The sequence below is a fragment of the Hippocampus comes genome, unplaced genomic scaffold, assembly GCF_001891065.2.
Source record: "Hippocampus comes isolate QL1 unplaced genomic scaffold, H_comes_QL1_v1.1 scaffold177, whole genome shotgun sequence".
Lineage (NCBI taxonomy): Eukaryota > Metazoa > Chordata > Actinopteri > Syngnathiformes > Syngnathidae > Hippocampus > Hippocampus comes.
This window is the reverse complement of record NW_017806158.1, coordinates 1,397,382-1,414,538: the sequence shown is the minus strand read 5'-3', so window position 1 is coordinate 1,414,538 and position 17,157 is coordinate 1,397,382. Positions and strand designations below refer to the sequence as shown.

The following is a 17,157-nucleotide window of genomic DNA, read 5'->3' as shown; positions in this document are numbered from 1 at the left end:
AATGTCCGTCGAGCCATAAGCAATTTACTCTGAGCAGCTAATCGGATGCTACGGATCTAGCTTCAGTATCTACACACATAGACAGTGAGGTCCCTCTTGGCCAATCGGAGGCCAGGATGATGCTCGGTAAGCCAATGGCAGAGCAGCTATGAGTATGTTGAGTCCAGCAAACTCGCAGCTGTGACTGAAATAAACATCGTTCACTATGTAAACCAGTGTGGTGGTTGCTGTTGCCGTTTCCGAACGAACCAGTAGAGGTCGCTGTTGGATAAGACTTCATTGTAGTGAATGTCTTCGCGAGGCTGGAGCAGAGAAAATTATTTCGTATAACGCAACAGGGGGGTTTTCGTCTTATGGGGGGCAGGAGAATGGGAATTGTGTTAATGCATGAAGATTTTTTCACATAAGGGGGTATTTTCGCCCATGTAGGTTTCGTTCTAGAGGAGTTTCACTGTAACTGAGAAACAGCATTTCGGTGCATGGAACCATGAAAAACTGTTGTACTCACTTCAAATTCCAGTGGCTGGTGAACTTCTTTGGCTCGCTGTCTGTGGAGGATTCTTTAGAGTGCCTCAGGGCCATGCTCTCAGCCAACATCCGCCAGAATCTGCAAATATGCGTGCAGGTGGCTTCTAAGTACCATGAACAGCTTACCACACAGTCTCTCACAGAGCTCTTTGAATCCTTCAAGAGCTTTGAAGGTGAGATCCTACACCCAAGCTATGATGCCATGCCTATACTTTTTTAATGTATTTTAAAATTATATTTGACAGCTTTTTTATTGGGTTTTCAAGGTCAGGGTTGAAAATGCCTTGGGTGCCCTTTTTCAAGCTGTTGTAGTTGGTCGATGAGACAGGCTCATAGCTCAATAATACTTGTTATACCAAGAATGCAATTGTATTGCCAACTAGTTAGAGTGGCCAAGGCCTTAACTGCACTGCCTCTCTCACCGCATTAAAAATTTAATCCTGCAAATTTTTAATAGTGTACCTGGACCTTGTTTTTTTGTTTTTTTCTCCTGAAACTGATGACAATTTTTTATATCCCAAGTTCGTAACGCCCCCCTATGCAGCCAATTACTTCCCACACCTGCTGACCAAAGACGCCATTTTCCTCTATCAACACCTCTCCAGATTGGCTCTTTTTTCATAAAGTCTAGGTATTTGTAGAAGTAGTTTTCAAGGAGTTGCAGGTGCCCACAAACAGCGGCGATCATTTCATCTACCATTGTTGTAAGATATGAGTGAAGCAGCGTATTCTCGATGCCAACCGGCTGTCGCGACAAAGACCGGCTCGGTACATCAATGATGAGTAGCATATCTGCATCATAACAATGCCTATTTTAGATCCACTTGTTGTACATACCCATTGCCTCTTAAAGGTTATTGCCTGCAATCGACAAGACTTCAACCATCTCGCATTTTGGAATGTTATGCATAAAACTGGAGAAAAAAAGGGTTATGATGGCATAGGACCTTTAACATTAACCTACGATGTTTTTTTTTTTTTTTGTTTTTTTTTTTTTTTTACACCTCTGCTTTCAAAAGCATGTTTGTATGATGGAGAATCAAGCTTGTTAAATGGCATTGAACTCATCCCTGAGCTTTAGTGGCATACTCGGGATTCATGCCCCCAAAATATCAATTCAGCAATTAAGCCAGAGCCAATGCAGGGCAATCGATAACCTGTGCAGAATGCACCACATGGATCAGATTAGAAAGCGGGATTGGTTTTGAAAATATTGTAACCCCTTATTTGCTGGATTTCAGAAATTCATCATAAAAATGTCACATATGTTACATAGCAGTTTGTAATTGTTTATATAGTAAGTAAATAAATGTTTGTTGTTTCATGTTATACTTGCTGTTGTGCTTGGCTCCCTTGGACTTGTGTAAACTGTCTCCGTCTTTCAGGTCTCTTCTACTTCTTGGGCTCCATTGTGAACTTCAGCCAAGACCCCGAGGTTCACTTCAAATACATCCAGGCTGCTTGCAAGACAGGCCAAATCAAGGAGGTGGAGCGTATATGTCGAGAGAGCAACTGTTATGATCCTGAGCGTGTCAAGAATTTCCTGAAGGTTAATACACCTTTGTCTCTTTAATTTCATCTAATTAACGAACTTTTTTTTTGGTGTGTTGCCCTGTGTTGGATGAGTTGCCACTTAATTATCAGAACACATTTTCCCCCCCAAAATGATATTTTAATATCTTGAAATATGAACTGTCGCTTGACCGTTTGTTTGTTTTTGCTTTGGCTTGAAATACGAGCGCAAGATGGTGGCAGTGCAAATGTCACAGGCAGGAGTATGACATTGAATAATTCTTTAAAAAAAAAACGGCCCAAGTACTTGTGTCAAGTCCGCTAGCTCAGTGACTCAGTGCACATTAATGTGCCGTGAGTGATGATCAAGTGTGCCGCAGGAAATTGTCCACTGTTAATTATTTGGACGGAAAATTATTTGTTTGCCCCCCCCCCCCCCCCCCCAAAAAAAATTGTTAATCGATCTATCTATGCCAACCACAGATATATTAACAGGCAGAACAATCAAAAATTCTTCCACCAGATGACAGAACCTATGTATCCACTTTTTGTCCATTGTTTTGCTCAGTAGTGTGCTGTGAATTTTTCTCCAATATGAAATTTGTGGCTTGGCTCAAAGGTTGAGAAACACTGCGCAAGCGTAATGATACAATACAATGCAACACACCAAAGAATACACCCTTATGAACACAAATTGTAGAGCCACGCATGTATACGGACATTGTAACAATACTCACAAGGCATATGGGCTTTATCCTAACATTCACTGAGCAGTTGCGACAGTCTCCTTCATGTTTAGTCGTGTCTGTTATACTTCCCTCTGGTGGCAAAGGCATGCACACCAGAAGGAGACAAACAGTGAATTAATCCTTGGTAAACATACAATTTTTCACACTTCATTTAATTGTTACTTGTTTTTATGATGTACAATACAATAGTGCTTTGAAATATTAATTCATTTCAATAGGGGGAAAAAATTGAGAGACCAATGTCCTGAGTTACGATCGTTCACGGAACGTTTTGAACTCATAAATCATGATGATACATGACTACTTTTTCAAGATTTTGCGTCATCGAGTCTCTCATTCGTATTACCAAGTCCTCAAAGTTGATGATCGCACTTAACCCTCGAATTATTTATGTTGTTTTGGTCACAAATGTTCAACCGATTACATCAGTGATTTTTGTGCTTTTCCTCTTGTCTACAGGACATATATCAGGTAAATCTGTCTTTCCATATCGAAAAGAATCCCCCCCCCTTTTTTTTTTTAAAATCATCCCTGTTGAACTTGAAGGATCGAAACTGGGATTTGTATAGTCGTACGTTCTCATACCACGAATCCATCCACGCACAGGGGTACAAATGCTTGCATCCTGAGTCCTAGCTGTCCATCCTTTAGTGTGACTGCAGCAATTGGTGAAGGAGCTAGTTCCTTGTACTCAAGTGAATTAAATGTTGTGGTCTTAGTCTTAGTCCTTCAGTACACCCCAAAGTCTGTGCAGCATTTTATTGCAAAATCCCACTTTGTTAATCTTTTGTGGATGAGTCCAATTTGTCAGCACACCCTATTGCATTGTGGTTCAGAGGAACTGCATTGGCCTCTTACATAGGGAGATGGCTACTCCGAGGATTTCTTGGTTGTAGTTGTAAGGTTTTTATGATGTACAATACAATAGTGCTTTGAAATATTAATTCATTTCAATAGGGGGAAAAAATTGAGAGACCAATGTCCTGAGTTACGATCGTTCACGGAACGTTTTGAACTCATAAATCATGATGATACATGACTACTTTTTCAAGATTTTGCGTCATCGAGTCTCTCATTCGTATTACCAAGTCCTCAAAGTTGATGATCGCACTTAACCCTCGAATTATTTATGTTGTTTTGGTCACAAATGTTCAACCGATTACATCAGTGATTTTTGTGCTTTTCCTCTTGTCTACAGGACATATATCAGGTAAATCTGTCTTTCCATATCGAAAAGAATCCCCCCCCCCTTTTTTTTTTTAAAATCATCCCTGTTGAACTTGAAGGATCGAAACTGGGATTTGTATAGTCGTACGTTCTCATACCACGAATCCATCCACGCACAGGGGTACAAATGCTTGCATCCTGAGTCCTAGCTGTCCATCCTTTAGTGTGACTGCAGCAATTGGTGAAGGAGCTAGTTCCTTGTACTCAAGTGAATTAAATGTTGTGGTCTTAGTCTTAGTCCTTCAGTACACCCCAAAGTCTGTGCAGCATTTTATTGCAAAATCCCACTTTGTTAATCTTTTGTGGATGAGTCCAATTTGTCAGCACACCCTATTGCATTGTGGTTCAGAGGAACTGCATTGGCCTCTTACATAGGGAGATGGCTACTCCGAGGATTTCTTGGTTGTAGTTGTAAGCCCTGCCTCAATTGATAAAGCACCACATGAGCTGGGTGGACATATCTGATCAGGTTTGATTGAGATGAGTTTCAATGTCATTGTGCACAATCGATCGTGTGATAGTAAGGCAAACCCCGTTGTTGCTTAAGCCTCTGTAGAATGTTGTTAAATGGTTCTGGTTGCAATAAGCCTTTATTTCTCTCTTTGTGTCATGGACAGGAAGCAAAACTGACCGACCAGCTGCCGCTCATCATCGTCTGTGACCGTTTCGACTTTGTCCACGACTTGGTCCTGTACTTGTACCGCAACAACCTACAGAAGTACATTGAGATCTATGTTCAGAAGGTAATTTTAGAAGACCTTTTAGAGACTGTACTTTTGAGCCTTGCAATGTAAATTTAAACCGCGTCTGTGTTGTAGGTGAACCCAAGTCGTCTGCCTGTGGTGGTCGGGGGTCTCTTGGATGTGGACTGCTCAGAAGATGTCATTAAGAGCCTGATTCTGGTAGTCAGGGGGCAGTTTTCAACTGATGAACTTGTGGCTGAGGTGGAGAAGAGGAACAGGTAAAGAAAACATTGTGGTGATAAACCAAATATGAACAAAAATATTGAGGCAGACCTCTTAATTTAGTGATTTAATCATGGGTTGAGATGGACCTATAAGTTCCCTTTTCAATCTTAAATGCCTACTAGTGAGTCTAATTGGACAAACATTGCTTCCAATTTTGTTGGAATTGCTTCAGTCAGACCAGACCTTTTTCTAGTACAGCATGAATGTGCGCAAAGCAACGCTGGTTGTACAGGTTTGCTGTTTTTTTATGTGTGTTAACGTGTGTGTTTTTCAAAGACTGAAGCTCCTGCTGCCATGGCTGGAGTCTCGCATACATGAGGGCTGCGAAGAGCCAGCTACCCACAATGCCCTGGCCAAGATCTACATTGACAGCAACAACAACCCTGAACGCTTCTTGAGGGAAAACCCATTCTACGATAGCCGCGTGGTGGGCAAGTACTGCGAGAAAAGAGACCCCCACCTAGCTTGTGTGGCCTATGAGAGAGGGCAGTGTGACCAGGAGCTGATCAATGTAAGACTTCCTTGATGATTGAGTCTCATTTCCCTTTATTATGCCAGAAACCTAACCTCTAAGACGAAAACATTTATGTATGATAAATCTGATAGTTTATTGTAATAGAGGTTAATTTATTGCCTGTTTTTGTTGGGGAAAAAAAACACACATAGAAAGGGACCACGGGACAAAAATGACTTGATATTACATCGTAATCACAATATTTATGGAGGGGGAAATGTAACATTTTCCATAAATGTTAAGCCTGACTGTCGGTGCATTTTTCCTGATCTTCATTCAACTGTATTGCTGATTTTTACACAGGTCTGCAATGAAAACTCGCTGTTCAAGAGCTTATCTCGTTACCTGGTGCGTCGCAAAGATCCCGATCTCTGGGCTAGTGTGCTGCTGGAGACCAACCCTTACCGACGACCACTTATTGACCAGGTATTCACAAATAGACATTCAGTTGGCGTTCATTGTCTTTTCCACAGTACATATAGCTTTTGATGTTCTCTCAGGTGGTGCAGACAGCACTGTCAGAGACCCAGGACCCAGAAGAGGTATCTGTCACAGTCAAGGCCTTCATGACCGCTGACTTGCCCAATGAGCTTATTGAGCTACTGGAGAAGATTGTGTTGGACAACTCTGTCTTCAGTGAACACAGGTATTTACTTGCAGCCTCTAGTGCTCCCTATTTCTGTTCACCAAATGTTATCAAGATCAACTGTCAAAAAGAATTTGTGTTGAAAGTATGGGCCTTATGACTCTTGCCTGCAGAAATCTGCAGAATCTGCTGATCTTGACGGCGATCAAAGCTGACCGCACACGCGTGATGGAGTACATCAACAGACTTGACAACTACGATGCTCCCGATATCGCCAACATCGCCATCAGCAACGAGCTGTTTGAAGAGGCTTTTGCCATCTTCAAAAAGTTTGATGTCAACACATCGGCCGTGCAGGTAAGTGTTTATTGCTTTGTATCGCTGGCTTGATAGCCCAAGCATTGAAGGTAACTTTTTTCTTTTAACTTGCTTATACCCTCTTCTTTGTCTCTAGGTGCTGATTGAACACATTAGCAACCTCGACCGGGCCTATGAATTCGCAGAGCGCTGCAATGAACCTGCGGTGTGGAGCCAGCTGGCCAAAGCTCAACTCCAAAAGGGTCTTGTCAAAGAGGCCATAGACTCCTACATCAAAGCTGATGACCCCTCTGCTTACATGGAGGTTGTGCAGGCTGCCGATAAGAGTGGTAAGGAGAGAGAGCTGCTGGTTTTGAGCAAACCTCACAGGTCATTAACAGTGATCCCTAAGTGTGATGCCATCTGGTGGACAGAATTGAAATAAGTCTTCATGTGCCTTTTGGAACAGTCCACCGAAAGGGGTTTTAGGCGTTTCGGTTCAACAGTTTCAAAATAATTCTCACCATATTTAGGCCAGTGGCAGGTGCATTACTAAATTGGGATTTTCGACTTTAAGCATCAAAGTCAGCCAAACTTTCAGTGGCCTGATGGATGGAGAGATCCAGTGAAGAGGAAAAAGTCCATTTGTAAAATGTATTAACTGAAAAAAATCCTGCTTTAGCCTCACTTGGTCAAATACTTTTGCTACGGATTTAAGTTGTTACAAAGGTTGTCGTTAAAGGCTTTTACAGTACTTTCGGGACTATAAACTGCTACTTTTTTTTTCCCCACGGTTTGAACCGTACAGCTTTTAATGTGACAGTTAGGAATTGTTCGTGATGAGCTTCATGCCGCTAATCAATTTACCGACGGTCTTGTCACATCTAAATTAAGTACCAAACATGTCAACGTGGTCTGCCTCATGCTGAATATTCATCAGCCATTTGTGGTTGGAATGCGCACACGTGAAGGAGGTGAGAAAGAAATGCGGAAGATTGTGCACATAGCGGTACTCGACTGTGTAAGGAGGAATTGAGAGCAAAAAGAAGTCTTGAGTTGAGTATAATGAGCAGTGTGCAGCCGTCACTCAGTTTTGGTTATCAACTCGCATTGTCGCTGACAACAGATTAAATAAAAGTTAAATCAAACTGTGACCTCTTTCTTTGCAAATATCCCATGTGACAACGTGGAGACCATCGGTTAATTATATGAAGCGGCCAATATATGCAAAACATTTTTTTAAATGGCTACATTTTGCTGTTGCGGCTCTTAATCAGGTCCATGGTTGTGCCCGATATGTCAACATTCAGGTTGGCAAATAACAAAATTTGAAATGACTAAGTTGTGAATGTCACAAGAATGTCTTTGTCGAACAAAGGGCAATTGTTTTCAAAATCCCTTCATTACAACTCCATGTTGTGTTTCAGGAAACTGGGAAGACTTGGTCAAATTCCTCCAGATGGCCCGTAAGAAGGCCCGCGAGTCTTATGTGGAGACAGAGCTGATCTTTGCACTGGCGAAGACCAATCGTCTCGCCGAACTGGAAGAGTTCATCAACGGACCCAACAATGCTCACATTCAGCAGGTGAGCTGTGCTCATGGTGTATTATGCCATTGTGTTGCTGGCTCAAAACTCAACCTCCCGTCAATATTTGTGTTTCTAATCTCATAGGTCGGGGACCGCTGCTTTGATGAGAAAATGTACGAGGCTGCTAAGCTGTTGTACAACAACGTCTCCAACTTTGGTCGACTGGCTTCAACCCTCGTGCACCTCGGGGAATACCAGGCTGCAGTAGACGGCGCCCGTAAAGCCAACAGCACCCGTACTTGGAAGGAAGTCTGCTTCGCCTGCGTAGATGGACAGGAATTCCGACTGGCTCAGATGTGCGGCCTCCACATTGTGGTGCACGCCGATGAACTGGAAGAGCTAATCAATTACTACCAAGTAAGAATGATTTCCATGTATAGGTCGTTCTGTGACAGATGGTCGAATAAGTCTAGCCGCAAAACAACTGGGAGCGCTAACTCTTTTTAAAACTTGGTATTTAATCAAATTTGCGTTTAGCATTTAACCCCTACTGACCTGAGGTCATTCTCTCATCTTCCCCTTCAGGACCGCGGTTACTTTGAGGAGCTGATCACCATGTTGGAGGCGGCTCTGGGCCTGGAGCGTGCACACATGGGCATGTTCACAGAGCTGGCCATCCTTTACTCAAAGTTCAAACCCCAGAAGATGAGGGAGCACCTGGAGCTCTTCTGGTCAAGAGTGAACATCCCCAAGGTCCTGAGAGCAGCAGAACAAGCGCACCTGTGGGCCGAACTGGTTTTCCTATACGACAAGTATGAGGAGTACGACAACGCCATCATTACCATGATGAGCCACCCAACGGATGCTTGGAAGGAAGGACAGTTCAAAGACATAGTCACTAAGGTATATCTTGAGTTTTGTCGCAAGGGCGTCATTTAGTGTGTTTTGATTACCGGTAAGTTTTTGACAAATTATGGGTAAAAATCTGTATTTATTCATTGAGATTTTTTTTTTCTCCCGATGTGCACTCCACTTTTGGCCTCAACTGCTTCGACGCAAGCTATTCCACCCAATTGGCATAATTCTTAATCAACAACCGGGTTATCGTGCCCTTGCCAAATATTTTTTTGATACAATTATGGCAGGAATGTAATTGTAGACCACATGCCTTTCATACTGTCATTCTCGCTAACTAGTTTCTTCAACGTGTTCTCTCTTTGTTAACCTGTGCAGGTGGCCAATGTTGAACTGTACTACAAAGCCATCCAGTTCTATTTGGAGTTCAAGCCCTTATTATTGAATGATCTGCTCATCGTGCTGTCTCCAAGACTGGACCACTCTCGTGCTGTCAACTTCTTCAGCAAGGTACTCTTAGCTTCTCACAATAACAGCGTGTTCAGTGACGTGTACACACACACGTTGCTTCTTAAAATGTCAAAGACCCCGTAGATGAGGAGGAGGGAAAAATGTGCCACAATGTTCTTGAAATCACCAACATAGCATCCCACACCTGCACAGATATCTTTGCCGACCAAGCCTTGATCTGTGGGCAAGCAACTATGTGCCACAGTGGCATGCAGACTGCAGGAAAATACAAAGACTAAAAGTGTAGTAGTTGAGGAAATGTACAGTATGAAGGTAAGGCTACCTGCTCACAAGTTTGACAGGGAAAACTCTTGTCATTTTTACTGTGGTGACGGTAAATGACCAGGAGTCCCGTTTCACCAACAGTAAACACAGCCGTTCTCTCTTCCTTGTTTCGACAAAAATGCTTCAGGTTGCTTCTTAAATTGCTGGTTTCCATTTCACGGCACAATCCTACAGTCTGTGGATCGGGCGACCTCTGTTTTGAACACACTCGTGAGGATTTAAACATTTGCGGTTGTCTCTCCTGACAGTTTCCCGAGCAAGTAGGTGAGGGAGAATCACTCCTGCCTCACCAAAGATTAATCACGCAATATAATCTGCCCGAGGCTGTGAGCAGATCCCAAGAAAAATAAAATATTCAAATGTATCATTTTTGTTAAATTTTTAAAAATAATTCTTAGTATCATTATGTGTCTTTTCCCCGTTAAATGGCATCCATTGTTGTTATTGTTGGACTGGACACAATGGTGTGATGGTTTTCCCCAGGTGAAACAGCTGCCACTGGTGAAGCCCTACCTGCGCTCGGTGCAGAACCACAACAACAAGTCCGTCAATGAAGCGCTGAACAACCTCTTCATCACAGAAGAGGACTATCAGGTGAGCAAGCTTCTTTGTTATTCACCATTTTTTTTTTAATTCTGACATGAATGTTGTTATGATTCATGATTTTTTAAAAATCTCTTGCAGGCCTTGAGGACATCAATAGATGCCTACGACAACTTTGACAACATTTCACTTGCACAGCGTTTGGAGAAGCATGAGCTGATTGAATTCAGAAGAATTGCCGCATATCTTTTCAAGGGTAACAACCGCTGGAAACAGAGTGTGGAACTCTGTAAGAAGGACAGGCTTTACAAGGTGCCTTTTTTTTTTTTTTTTAATTCTTTATTTTTGGGGCTGGAGAGTGGTGAGATTGACTTTTCCTAACCCACTGTGTGCTCCTTGCAGGACGCCATGCAATACGCGGCAGAGTCGAAGGACACCGAGCTGGCCGAGGAGCTGCTGTCCTGGTTCCTGCAGCAGAACAAGAAGGAATGTTTTGCTGCATGCTTGTTCTCGTGCTATGACCTCCTGCGGCCCGACGTGGTGCTGGAGACCTCCTGGAGGCACAACATCATGGACTTTTCTATGCCATACTTCATTCAGGTCATGAGAGAACACCTCACTAAGGTAAGTCAATTCAATCACTTTTTATATCAGTGCAGCTCATCCCAAATTGTTGCTTTATTTAATTTAATTTTTTAAGTATTGTTGGAAACACATCCTTCAAGTTTATGGATTTTTTTTTTTCCCATACCCATGTCAAATTAATTCTTTCCTCGACCCTTCATCATAAAGTCTTAACTTACTATCATTGATATTGTTTTTTTTTTTTATGGCATGTTGCACAAGATGACAGTCATTTGTTCCGATCCTTCATAAAAATATTTAATTATGACTTCACTCTTGCGTCGGGGTAGATTGGTGATTGACTATGGCACATTACGTCTTGCGTAAAAGTGCACATTACGTCATGACTATGGGAATGAACAACTTTTGTAAATTGAGGTCCTGCTGTACATTTAACAGTACAGTAAAACTACTGCCCTGTAAATTCAGACATGTCTGCAGAGCAATACGGTCACTGAGCGTAAGTTTATAGAGAAGATTAACTGAATTAAAAAAGTCCGGCAATATTTCATTCATCGGTTGAGCTGGATGTATTCCTATGCTGTATGAAGTTCTCTTGCTAACCTCACTTGGACGCTTCTGTGATGGCTTCAGGAAGAAAAAAAGTCAAAAGAAAAAGCAAAACACTCCTGTGGCGGTGGTCCTTGTGATTCTCACCGGGCAGAATTGTCAAGATTTGTTTGGCGTTTTGAGGCTTGTTTTTCCCAGAAAATGTTGGTTGAACTCAAATTGTCACCATTTTGAAGCTGGGATTTCAACTGCAGTTTGCCAACAACTATGAAAAGAGTCATAAGATTGTGGCGCAAGTATTGAGTGTTCCTGCTTCCAGCAGCACAACAAAGCTGATTTGTTTTTCTTTATCGTTCGACATCAAGCGAATCTAATGTGCTTGGGATTTACGTGTCCCATTCAGAATTTTTTTTTATTTTATTTTTTTTATGTATAGCCACAATAAGGATGCTGAAGTCCATACAACTTGTTTAGGGAAATATTAAACTCTATTCAATCCCGAACGTCTTCTCTTGCAGGCTGATGCAATCCAGGAGCAGGTGAACTTTTCAATGCGGTTTGATTTTTATCATCTAAAATAGTTATGACTACTGCAGCCTTGATGATGCATGGTTCCAGTTTGTACAACCAAATGTTCACCAGTGCAGACAGTGCACCCGTTTTAACACTGCATTAGCTTGTGGGTGCCATCAAACAGCATCTGTTTAAGATGTGCAGTGTTACTTTTATACATTCTATCACATTTTACATTTAGCCTAAAAAGTTACATTTTGGTCCAATCTGACCAGAGCACCTTCTTCCACAAATTTGTTGTGACCCTGAGGTGGCTTGTGGTAAACTTGAAAAACGGGCCTTATTTATTTCGAGAAATGCCTTTCTTCTTGCTACTCTTCCATAAAGGCTAGATTTGTGCAGTGTGCAACTAATAGGACAGGTTCCCCCACCCTAGCTGTCGATCTCTGCAGTTTACCCAGAGTGAGTGGGTCACACCTCTAACGGTTGCTGCCCGAGTTTTTACCGGTTACGAATGGTTGGTGTGGCGGAAACTTAGATGGGAGAATCACCCATGTCTAGAAAGGCATGGAAGGAATTGACTTAAAATGCGAACGGGAGAATATATGTGCCCCTAAATGCCAGATGTAGGATTCTACATCGTTCTTGCATTAACTACATTATTAGTTCCCTCCATTTCTTGTTGGTCCCCATATAGAGAACGTTATTTAGTTGCATGGCAAGCCGAGAACCTACTGTAATGGCTGTACATGGCATGAAGGCAAGATGTGGCTCCTCAAAAGTTGTTTTGACGGTTGACAGGCATGAGCATGTGTGACATGGGGGCGAGTTCTTCCTTTTGTGTGTGTGTGTGTGTGTGTGTGTGTGTGTGTGTGTGTGTGTGTGTATATATATATATATATATATATATATATATATATATATATGTGTATATATATATATATATATATATGTGTGTATATGGTGTGTGTGTGTGTATTTTTGAAATGCAATCTAAACTTGCCCAGAGAAACACCGTCTCTTCCTGCCTCATCTGCTCTCTACCACATTGACACACAGCATGGGAAAGTGCCTGTTGTTGAAGCAAACTGGATGGCGAATGTGTAATGGCTTTAGGTGCACTGAATTATCAGACTTTTTCTCGCATCACTTTCAACTAAAAGACGAATTCCATTTTATCGTGGAGAAATTCACTTTTTGGCCAGGTTTTTGGGCATAGCAATTATTGGCTGTTTTGGTTGCGACTAGAGCTTTTTGTAATTTGTGTGTGCCACTAAGCCTTTTTTTGTTTTGTTTTGTTCTTTGCGTTGACAGCTGGACAAGCTTGAAACCTCAGAATCACTAAGGAAAGAAGAGGAACAAGCAACAGAGACGCAGCCCATCGTCTATGGTAAAAGTCTTAATCATCAGTACTCATTTGGATAAATCTCATTAACATTTTCCTCACTGTCTTCTACATCCAAAGTTTATTGACAATATAGTATTGAGAACAGATTGTCTTAGATTGAATTGTCCTAAAATGTACGAAGTATCATTTTTAAAGGATACCTGTGCATTTTTCACAAAACTGCTCTCAGGTGCCTTAAGAACAAATTTGACATGGATTTTGTTACCATGACAACTCAGGGCGTAGGGTAAGGGAGGTGACACTTATAGTTCCCGATCTTAAAAAAAGCGACCGCGGACATAGAAAGCACCTGCCACCCAGACAAGACTGCATCAAAGCTGCAATTCAGACCCTTATCTGGATTATACACAAGTTATAGAACGAAAAAAAAAAATTTAAGAGAAGAAAAACCTTTATTAGTCTCGCAATGGAGAAATTCCCAATTTACAAGGGTGTTTCATTTATTTATTTATGCGATTGTGGGTATTATTGTAGGCGGTGTCTTACACTTGGGACATTACGGTACTACCGTATTGGCCCGAATATAAAACTGTGTTTTTTTTGCATTGAAATAAGACTGAAAAAGTGGGGGTCGTCATATTCGGGGTCTAGACATTATACCCATTCACGACGCTAGATGGCGCCAGATACCATTGAAGCGAATGCCGAACTTGACTCCCCAGGCCAAAGCGAACCCCTGTCACGAAGAATAAAAATAAAAATAGCGGTAAGAAAGAAAAGAGAAGAAAATAATAGAAGAGACAACAGAAAATGGTGAAACGTAGCGACAATCTGGAGAAAAGTGGGTCGAAGATCGGCCAGTTTCACCGGCAGCTCAGAAGTTATGATGTAATTTACATTTCAAAAACCAGAAGCCATTCATTTACGAATGTGATTGCAGTTTAGTTTACATATTTAAATGTTCAGATATTAAGATTTGAATGAGGCCAAATAACATTCTTTTTATCTCAAATATATTGTTATAATCATTTGTTTCAGATGTGCTGTAATTATTTTCTGTATAAAAATTAATTTGGTGTTCAAAAAGTATTTTTTTTTTTTTCAAACTTGAGTCTTGAAAAAGAGGGGGTCGGACTTATAATCAGGGCCGTCTTATATTCGGGCCAATACGGTATTTACAATTTCTTAAAAATTAATAATATACGGTAGTGTGTGTGAAAGATGAACTAATACAGCGGGGGACTACATAAGTCCCTGAGGGTTACATGCATCCATCTTCATACTTATGGTGGGGCAGTGCGTCTTAAGACTCAAGACATTTAATCCAATCCTATTGGGTATGTTCCCTTTTTTTCTTCTCCTCAAGCTCTTTGCAATGTCTCTTTTGCAGGCACACCCCAGCTGATGCTGACAGCGGGCCCCAGCGTCGCCGTACCCCCCCAACAACCGTATGGCTACGGCTACCAGGCGCCGGCCGGGTATGGTCAGCCAGCCGCCGCGCCGGGATTCGGCTACGGCATGTAAAGGTCCCCCCTGCCCTTTTGTCCACATGCTGACTGGCGCTCGAATCCAGTCAGTCCTTCAGCAGACCATTATTGTCTCTCTGTCCTTGCCATCAACACAGAGCAAATTTAGGGATCATACAAAGAACCCCCCCCCACCTCCTTTTTTGTACTTTTCTCCCTTACAAGCTTTCATGAAGGACTCTTGTTTTCAAAGATTTAATCACAAAAGATTAATTTGCTCACATTCCATATTGACTAGATTAATAATTTTATTTGAATGGTATGTGGTTTATGTACAATAGGGTGGGCAGGGGCCTGGCTGGGGGAAGAGCTAGTTCTCTTCTCAGTTGTTAAGCTTCGGCGTTGCACTCACAAGTGAGAAGAAATTCATGTAGACCCTCTCCCTATTCGGCGTGTTTGAAAGCAGCTTCCTGACTGTAAAATGCATTTGATATTGTATATTCCGTCACGAAACCCACTTGTGCTCCTTTTCTTTTGATAATGTGACCGCCGTAGTCCGGAAACACGACGTCGTCCCAATCAAAAACGGTCTTCGGGGCCGGCCGAATGTCAAACGAGAGCATTTTCAGATAAGGTTGACTCTTTCCAGTCTATGCAGGACTTTGTACATCCATACAACATGCCGTTGTGCTTTAAATGCGTTTGTGACGTGGGACCATTCCAACTCAGGAGGGAAGCAGACCCATAATGCACCCTCTCGATGCTGCAGCTCATTTCTGCCCTTTTTAGTCTGGGTCGCTGCGGAAATTCCCAAAATAAATGTCCTCTTGTGGTGCAGAATTGTCGCAGGAGTTGTAATTTGAAGTATATAGAGATATATATATCAACAAGTTTGCATCTATACAGAAAATCATTAATTACTTTTCTGAATTTATAACCCTGCCTAAATTATCCACAATGAAATTGTACACTTACAATACTTGATTGTGCATAATCAGGATCATGATGAATGAAACAGCCATTTTGTTTTCCACAAAAAAAATAAAGGCTTCTGGTTTGTCAAAAGTGTAATGGCAATCTTTACCTAGAGTAGATATCCATACACAGGATGACTTGTATTGTTTGCCAACTTTTATTGAGCCAAGGCACATTTTATATTAGGAAAATCTCGCAGCACACCACCAAACAAAAATGTCACTTATGGAAGAACATTGGCGGTCATTTGGACCGACTTAAAAAAATAAAAAAAATTGCCACGACATGGCTGATCCCATGGCAGTTTGGTTGGGAATCAAAATAACTAGGCAACAAATGTCAGAAAATGGAACTTGAATTTGTCAGTGCTGTGGAAAAGTTAAAGGCCATACAGTCATGACAAAACAGTCTAGTGTTAACTGAACATGCCCTGTGCCGGTGTGCGTGTGTGACCTAACATGTCAACAAACATGGTGCTTGAGATATTGAGAACAGCGATTACCATCAATTAACAAGTGTGGGGAAATGAGCCATTTCAATGACTGCCTCATTGTTGACAATTCAGGCCTGCCTTTGTGGATTTTGCATGTTTAATCCACATTCCAAAAATATGCATGTTGGGTTCATTAAGGACAGGGAAATTCTGTCCTTGTAAAATGATTAGTCCTGCCATAGGATAAATGTGTCAAATGCTAATACAAAAATGTAGCAAAGACTTAATTTGTTCAGTCATGTGGCCAAGCAGGTGCATCTAAAATTTGAATATTGAAAAATTTCAGTAGCTCAATTAAAAAAAATGGAAACTCGTTGCACTCGTTTTTTTTGTAGTTTTTAATTTTGATAAACAGCTCACAAAAAACACCAAATTCACCTCCTGAAGAAATGTACTTTTATATACTGTAGAAATTTGTAGGAATGGCCTTTTGAAAAAAATGTTACATGGTACTGACATGTTATTTGTGATGTGAATGTAGTAGAAAAGAGTTTATGCAACAACTTGGGGAGAAATGAACATGCCCCCCCCACCCCCAATTACACAACACTAACTGCAAATGGCCACGACAACCAGATACAAATTCAGCTTTTACAAAGGTAAATGTTAATAATAGTGTTGGTCCAAGGTGGGGCAGCAGTGCCTTAAGACTCAGGATTCAAATTATGACTGACCAAACATGTACTACTGTTTTACATAGTGGCTGTGGCTACAACACAAGGTGCACATTTTGGTTGCTTTTGTCAAATTTAAGTTAAACCAGTGAGATTCATCATGTGCCATAGGACATTGACCAATTCCACTTTATTAGTCTGGATCAGGGGTGTCAAACTCATTTCACATGGTGGGCCACATACGGCCTGGGTAGATGTCAAGTGAACCGGACCATTAAAATGATACCATACTTTGCTATAAATAACCAAAACAATATGTCTTTCCTTTGTTTTGGTATAAAGAAGCACAAGAACATTAGGAAAATGTTGAAATTAAATGAACATATCTTTTACAAAACATTTCATGAAGCACCTTACATTTCCTTCGACAAATGTGCAATTTACTTTTATCATTCACATATATGCATTGCAACTGATCCCACTGATTGTACAAACTTTAACAAGTAATTGGT

At 41.4% G+C, this 17,157-nt stretch overlaps 1 protein-coding gene across 2 annotated transcripts in view; it reads left to right on the top strand.

The window, feature by feature from the left end:
- The window catches only part of cltca (clathrin, heavy chain a (Hc)), a 30,424-nt gene extending 14,793 nt beyond the window's left edge, over positions 1-15,631 (top strand). For both annotated transcript variants that reach the window (XM_019895107.1, XM_019895108.1), the window contains 18 exons: positions 521-701; positions 1,914-2,077; positions 4,634-4,759; positions 4,835-4,977; positions 5,261-5,495; positions 5,802-5,924; positions 5,999-6,144; positions 6,258-6,441; positions 6,539-6,731; positions 7,809-7,966; positions 8,054-8,326; positions 8,495-8,812; positions 9,143-9,274; positions 10,043-10,153; positions 10,244-10,414; positions 10,505-10,726; positions 13,064-13,139; positions 14,488-15,631. In XM_019895107.1, coding sequence (XP_019750666.1) covers positions 521-701; positions 1,914-2,077; positions 4,634-4,759; positions 4,835-4,977; positions 5,261-5,495; positions 5,802-5,924; positions 5,999-6,144; positions 6,258-6,441; positions 6,539-6,731; positions 7,809-7,966; positions 8,054-8,326; positions 8,495-8,812; positions 9,143-9,274; positions 10,043-10,153; positions 10,244-10,414; positions 10,505-10,726; positions 13,064-13,139; positions 14,488-14,621 — 3,090 coding nt within the window. In that variant the 3' untranslated portion in view covers positions 14,622-15,631. The remainder of the gene's footprint in view (positions 1-520; positions 702-1,913; positions 2,078-4,633; positions 4,760-4,834; positions 4,978-5,260; positions 5,496-5,801; positions 5,925-5,998; positions 6,145-6,257; positions 6,442-6,538; positions 6,732-7,808; positions 7,967-8,053; positions 8,327-8,494; positions 8,813-9,142; positions 9,275-10,042; positions 10,154-10,243; positions 10,415-10,504; positions 10,727-13,063; positions 13,140-14,487) is intronic.
- The last annotated feature ends 1,526 nt before the right edge of the window (positions 15,632-17,157 follow it).